General features: G+C 49.6%; 1 protein-coding gene across 11 annotated transcripts in view; it reads right to left on the bottom strand.

Moving 5' to 3' along the window:
• Positions 1 to 4,987, bottom strand: part of MTSS1 (MTSS I-BAR domain containing 1) — a 127,978-nt gene extending 122,991 nt beyond the window's left edge. For 9 of the 11 annotated variants that reach the window (XM_053942366.1, XM_053942316.1, XM_053942353.1 and 6 more), the window contains exon 1: positions 4,365 to 4,987. In XM_053942366.1, coding sequence (XP_053798341.1) covers positions 4,365 to 4,436 — 72 coding nt within the window. In that variant the 5' untranslated portion in view covers positions 4,437 to 4,987. The remainder of the gene's footprint in view (positions 1 to 4,364) is intronic. The other 2 variants (XM_053942293.1, XM_053942282.1) reach the window with 2 other exon arrangements.
• Positions 4,988 to 6,000: the final 1,013 nt, after the last annotated feature.

Genomic DNA, 6,000 nt, shown 5'->3' on the forward strand with positions numbered 1-6,000 from the left:
ATAAAATTTTTCTGAATTTTTCCAAAAACTCACACATCTGTTGGGAATCCTGTTTCAGGACAATAGCTGCACATCCCTCACATGCAAGGAGATGAATGAGACTAACTGGCAATACACACCTGACCCATAAAAATCCTCTGACTGGTATAAATGAAGTCACAGACAACCTGTGTTCATCCAACTGCTCATTGCTCATCTTCCTCCTGAGCCCACACCACAGGTGTCAGGTGCTGTACATGCACAGAAAGCCCCTGCTCTGTCAAAACACATGCTGGCAGAAGAGGCAATACAAATAAAGAGAATGCTAAAAGCCAAAGAAACACCATCAAGCAAGTGATGAACTACAAACACAGCCAATTTCCATGTTTTCAGAGGTGCTGTTTTTTTTTCTTCAGGATAGCAGAGAACAATGTGATTAAAAGGAATGTAAAATCAACTCAGAAGGAAAAGAAGCATTAAAGAAACTCTGCTCTGCATGAGGAGACAAGTTCTTTTGAAATCCATCTGCACCAGGCCCTCCCAAAAATTAACTGCAGTGATTTGCTTTGCACTAAAAGATATATTGAAATTAACAGCACATTGCAGCATCTCGTTTCTCAATTGCAAGAAATGAGTTACAAACCATTCAGATCAAATACTCCCTTCCCACAGGGAGCTACAGAAAATTCGCCGCATTCAAAAACAAGTTGCACAGCGTCTGCACGTAGCACACAGGACTAATCCTCTAAGGGGACAGACACATTTTATTTTTGTTTTTATAAACTTTGATTGCTTTGAAAAAGATCTTGCATAAGGGTGTAACAAATCGTAATGCCACATGCTCAGTGATGTATCATAGGAAACATCAGGGCTGTGACAATGGATCAAAATAAGGATGGGATGGGCACACACACTCCCACCTTTATGATTCTTTAATCAGGTCCTGAAATCTCAAAGCGCAGAAATCCAATTCTAGAGTACAACGGCCAAGTACAGTTCCCATTGTGGACTTCACACCAACAACCCTGTCATCATGTACACCACCATATTACTCAACAAATCTAACCGTTGTTTGGCATGGAAAAAATGGACTTCCCTTGTCAGGGAAATGAAGTTCCAAATTTTCTGTTTAGCCTAGAGGAGACTGAGAGGCAGCCTCATTGCAGTCTACAGCTTCCTCACAAGAGGAAGTAGACGGGCATCTCTTCCCTCTGGTGACCAGTGCCAGGACCCAAGGGAACAGCACAAAGCTGTGTTAAGAGAGGTTTAGGATAGATATCAGGAAAAGTTTCTTCACCCAGGGGGTGTTTGGGTACTGGAAAAGGCTCTCCACAGAAGTGGTCACAGCATCAAACCTGACAGATTTTAAGAAGCATTTGGACAAAGCACTCAGGCGCATGGTGAGGTTGTTGAGGTGTCCTGTGCAGTGCTAAGAGCTGGATTCAATGAGCCTTGTGAGTCCCTTCCAATTCAGAATATTCTGTGATGTACAACAATGTGCAGTACAAATGGGATGTTTATTAACTGTTCTTACATTTACTAAGTAACATCATTTCTCCAAATCACTTAGCTTTATGCTGAGTTGTTTTGGAGCAGGTTTTGTTGAGTATTAGACACAAAAAAATTTTTGATGAGGGTGGAGAGAAATTTGGGGTTTATGAAGAAAACATTAAGTGCCATTCAAGAGACCTCAGGCAGCAAGACACAATCTTGCTGTCAAAAAATGGGATATGTTAGTCACACTGACATATATTGTCCATATGAAGTTTCAAATCTAACACAGTATATGGAGACAAATGGAAATAATCACATTGGTCAGAATTGTAATTCCAGTTCCTGTAACCTTGTCAAAACCAGGCAGAGCTCAAAATTAACAGGTACACCTGAGCCAGTTCTGCGTTACTGTGAACAAAGAGAAAAATCAGTCCACATGTACTATATCTTCATCACCTCAGCTGCAGCACCCATCTGCATCCACTGGCAAGACTTCAGAGTAATTGAAGCTGTTGATTAACCCTACCATCTTTATAACAAAGTTTAAGGTAGAGCAATACATATGATAAAAGAACCTGTGAACCATTTGGTTAAAAAAAAGGCAGATGCTGCATCAAATCCCTCAGCACTGCAGGGCATGTGGGGCCTTGATCACAGCCTGCGATGAGAAACAGGCACGGATAGAGCACTTGGGTATGCGTGGGCAGACCCCTACGCAACATCTCCAAGATCCTGCCAGAAGCCTGCCCACACAGATCTGACTACGTGAAACAGCACTTAAAATGCTAATTTTCACTTTACTACTAAAGGTATGATTAGTTGAAAGGTTCTGGTTAACTATCAAAAAATATCTACTTTTCCTCAGAAATTGTTGTGCTCCTTTGTGCACAATTCACAAAAAATCCTAGTGCATCTCAGTAGTACAGCATCAGCTGCATCAAATCGAACTAGAGGTAAAAATTCTTTGTTCTACTCATGCTAAATAATGAGCAGATTTTTTTTTAATCATAACAACCACCATGCTGCTAAAGATCTGCAGTGATTCCTTCCAAACCTCCCCCTTCAGTAATTGCCACTTCACAAAACAGGTTCCACTACTATGGAGCATTAAGAAAAAAATATTCACACCTGTGCCCATCTCCATACGCTCATGTCAACATGTTTTCCGATGAGCAGCATTCCCATGTAGAATGAATCCACACAGAGGCCCACTGGCTTAAGAGCAAGAAAAACCAAATGCATCACTTATGAAAAGAAGGAAAGAATAAACATACTCGGTGTACCTCTGTGATGAAACCCAAAACCACATTTCATCTGGAACAGAACATCTCCTGCCTGTTCCCTGCACTGACCACTAAAATTATTCCAGGATTTGTGATCGTTTCCTGCTTTTTGGCGGGGGGGGTTCTTTTATTTTAAAGTGCAGTCATTACTAAAAATCCAAGGAGGTTTGAGAGCTTGAGGACCACCACTGCCAGGTCTGCAGCATTATCTTGACAGATATACACAGACTCCCCCCTCCTCTCTGCAACCTGCCTGCTCTTGACAAGCCACGTTTTTAATTAAATGTCTCCTAAGATATGTTGAGAGGAAAGTGCATATGAACATTTGCCAAAAAATAACTTCTAGTGCTAACAGCTTCTCCACCCTCCCAAAAAAAATACACTAGAAGCCATTCACCTCTGCCAGGCTCCCTCTTAGAGCAGACCCTGTCCTCCAATACTACCTGGCAGCTCTTTCTCCTGCAGTCCTCGCTGCTCACCAGCCCTGCCTGAATTAAAACACCCAGAGAAATCCCATGCCCTGGCTGGGAAAAGCACAGCGTGCACGCTTGCCGCCTTTAAATTACGGCAGTCCCCATTATCTGACACGTCCCTCAACATCCCCTGACAACTGCATCCTTCCCAGTCGGCCCTGGCAGGAAGACAAGCTGCCCTTGTCCAGGGGAACACTGCAGTATTCTGCAGTACGGCCGTGTGCCGGAGGCTGGGCGCCTCCAGCCCTGGGGTTTGGGGGAGACATGACGGGCAGAACACAGCAACGCTTTTACGCTATTTACTTCCACGAGAGAAGGGTGGGAGGCACCCGCTCACCCAAAGAAAACCCTGCAGAAGTGCCCTTGGCTGCCAAGGATAGAGTGGGAGCGCCTCTCTCAAAGGGACCCTTTGGCAGAGACGGGATCAGCACAGTCAGGTTTCTGGTGGCTGGTGGAGAGACCCCTGGATCTGAAACCTTTGCATCCATTCATAGAAATAAGGAAATGCCACCTCCACGAGCACATACAGCGTGAAAATAATACCACACAACCGACTGAGCCGCAATTTTAATTCAGGCACACATCAACTTTTGAGCATCTCCAGGCAAAGATTTTTTTCCATCGCGCCCATCAGCTTGGCACCGAAATGCTCACACTGCCCTTCTGAGCCCCACCCCACGGCTGACATGCTCCGTGCCCGGCTCCTCCGCACCACGCTCCCGCCCCGCTGCATTCATTCTGCTACCGATCTGACAGCCCACACCAGGGGAGAAAAGAGGAGAATAAAAATATTTGTAAAATAAAGAGGCAAATCGCTGACCCTGGTGCAAGGTAACAGCTTGCATGTTTGAGCAGGACAAATAGAGAAAAGACAGAAGGAGGAGGGAGGGAGGGGTGGTATCCTACAACCAACTCGCAAGCCCCAAGCCCTGGGTGTGAAGCCAGGGAGCCTCTCTGCCAGGCTGGTCCCGCGGCGGGGACGCCGACCCAGCCGCGGGGCAGCGTCCCCCCAGCGCCGCGGGGAGGCCGCGCCGCCACCAGCCCCCGATGCGGCTGCACCGCCCGGGGCGAAGTTTCGCCGGGCCAGGTGGGAAGACGCTTCGTCTGTGCTTCCCCACACCCTTCAGCCTCTTACCTTCATGTCGCTTATGATGGTCTGGAAGAGCCCTCCGAGCGCACTACATTCCTTCTCTATCACAGCCTCCATTTTCCTGGCTCGAGCTCACAGGAGGAGCAGGATTTCACCGCTACCGCTGCAACTGCACTGCTCAGCTGGAGGAAAATCAGACACCCCGGGCTCCCACCTCACCCCCAAAAAAAAAAAAAAAAAAAAAAAAAAAGGAGGAGAAGGGGCAAACAAGCTGATATAGGCAACGAGAGGAAAAATAAAATACACCCCAACAACACACCTGAACCCCTGTCTGCCTGCACCTCTACAACGGGATAAAATCGAGCGCTACTGGCGCCTCTCTCCTACACGCACCTCCCCGGCAGCCGGGCACTCAGCGCCGAGCGGGCACTACGAGCCCTTGCGGGAGCAGCCACAGGCCCCATCTCTGCGCATCGCGGCCCCGGCCCCCCGCGCCTCCCGGCACGGCAGCGCCCAGGGCAGCGGGCGCCCGCGGCGCTGGGCGAAGCGCACCCCGAAAAAACAAGGGGGCAAAAGATCAGTGTCTATAAAAAGGGATCGAGTGTCAAGCGGGTGTTCGTGGAGCAGCCTGGAGTGGGTCTCTGGCAACCCCCGCGAACCAGACTACAGCCAAAGCACCCGAGCCGCTGCCCGCCCTCCCCGGGAACAGCCCGCTCCGCCCGCCCGTGCCGCTCCCGCGGCGGCAGCGCCCGCCCCCGCCCGGCCCCGCGCCCCGCCCGCCCCGCCGCGTCACCAGCGCGGCCGCCGATTGGCCCCGCGCGGGCAATGGGCCCGGGGTCGTGGGTTCGCGCCCCGCTGCCGACGGGGCGGCCTCGGCTGGACCCGATCCCGTCCCGTTCTTCAGTGCAGAAGCTGACTTGCATGTTTAGCATTCGGCAAAGAAACTGTTTTATTCTGGTGACATTCGCCGAAATGGCCGAAGTTCGGCTGTTTCTGGTGACAAGCGTCTGCCTGAGCCCCCCGATACCGAGCCGAGAGGCCTCGCAAAGCTGCAGCCTGGGGAGTGCAGCCGGCAGCAGCTGTGAGGCTGCTCATTCATCCTCTCCCACAAATGCCAGACGACAGGCAAGACTGTGAGAGTGGGTTGTATAAAACGTGGGGTTTTAAAGTCATTCACTTTGCACGTTAACTCTGCCAGATTTTATGAAACATTGTGGTCAAAATCCCGTGTTTCCGCACGCAGACATGCGGTGGCCACACCCTGCACGTGTGTGACACCGGCACATGGCAGCTCAACCAAGCACACCGAGGGTCCGAACCCTCCGCTGGTGTAAATGCAGCGCTGCCCGCACGGTTTGGGGTGCAGAGCTCCAAAGGTCCAGCTGCTGCTCACCCCGGGAAAATCGCACACCGAGGGAACAGCACGGGCTGTGCTGCTACGTGTTTTAGTATGAAACTGCTGTAGAACCAGGAACGTGGATGTACAGAAGAATAAGCCTTAGACCTTGAAAGAGGTGCAAGGGTTTTCCATTCATAAGCACAGTGCTGCATGAACAGCCACTGTTGAGACAGAAATTTAGGAATTCAAGCTATTAAAATTTGTTTTACAAGCTCTGCCCAAGAAGAGCCAGTGTCTGTGCCAGTGCCTTTTGCTTCATTTCAGCCAGTACCTGGGTAGGTG

This window comes from Vidua chalybeata, chromosome 1, assembly GCF_026979565.1.
Source record: "Vidua chalybeata isolate OUT-0048 chromosome 1, bVidCha1 merged haplotype, whole genome shotgun sequence".
NCBI classification, from domain to species: Eukaryota; Metazoa; Chordata; class Aves; order Passeriformes; family Viduidae; genus Vidua; species Vidua chalybeata.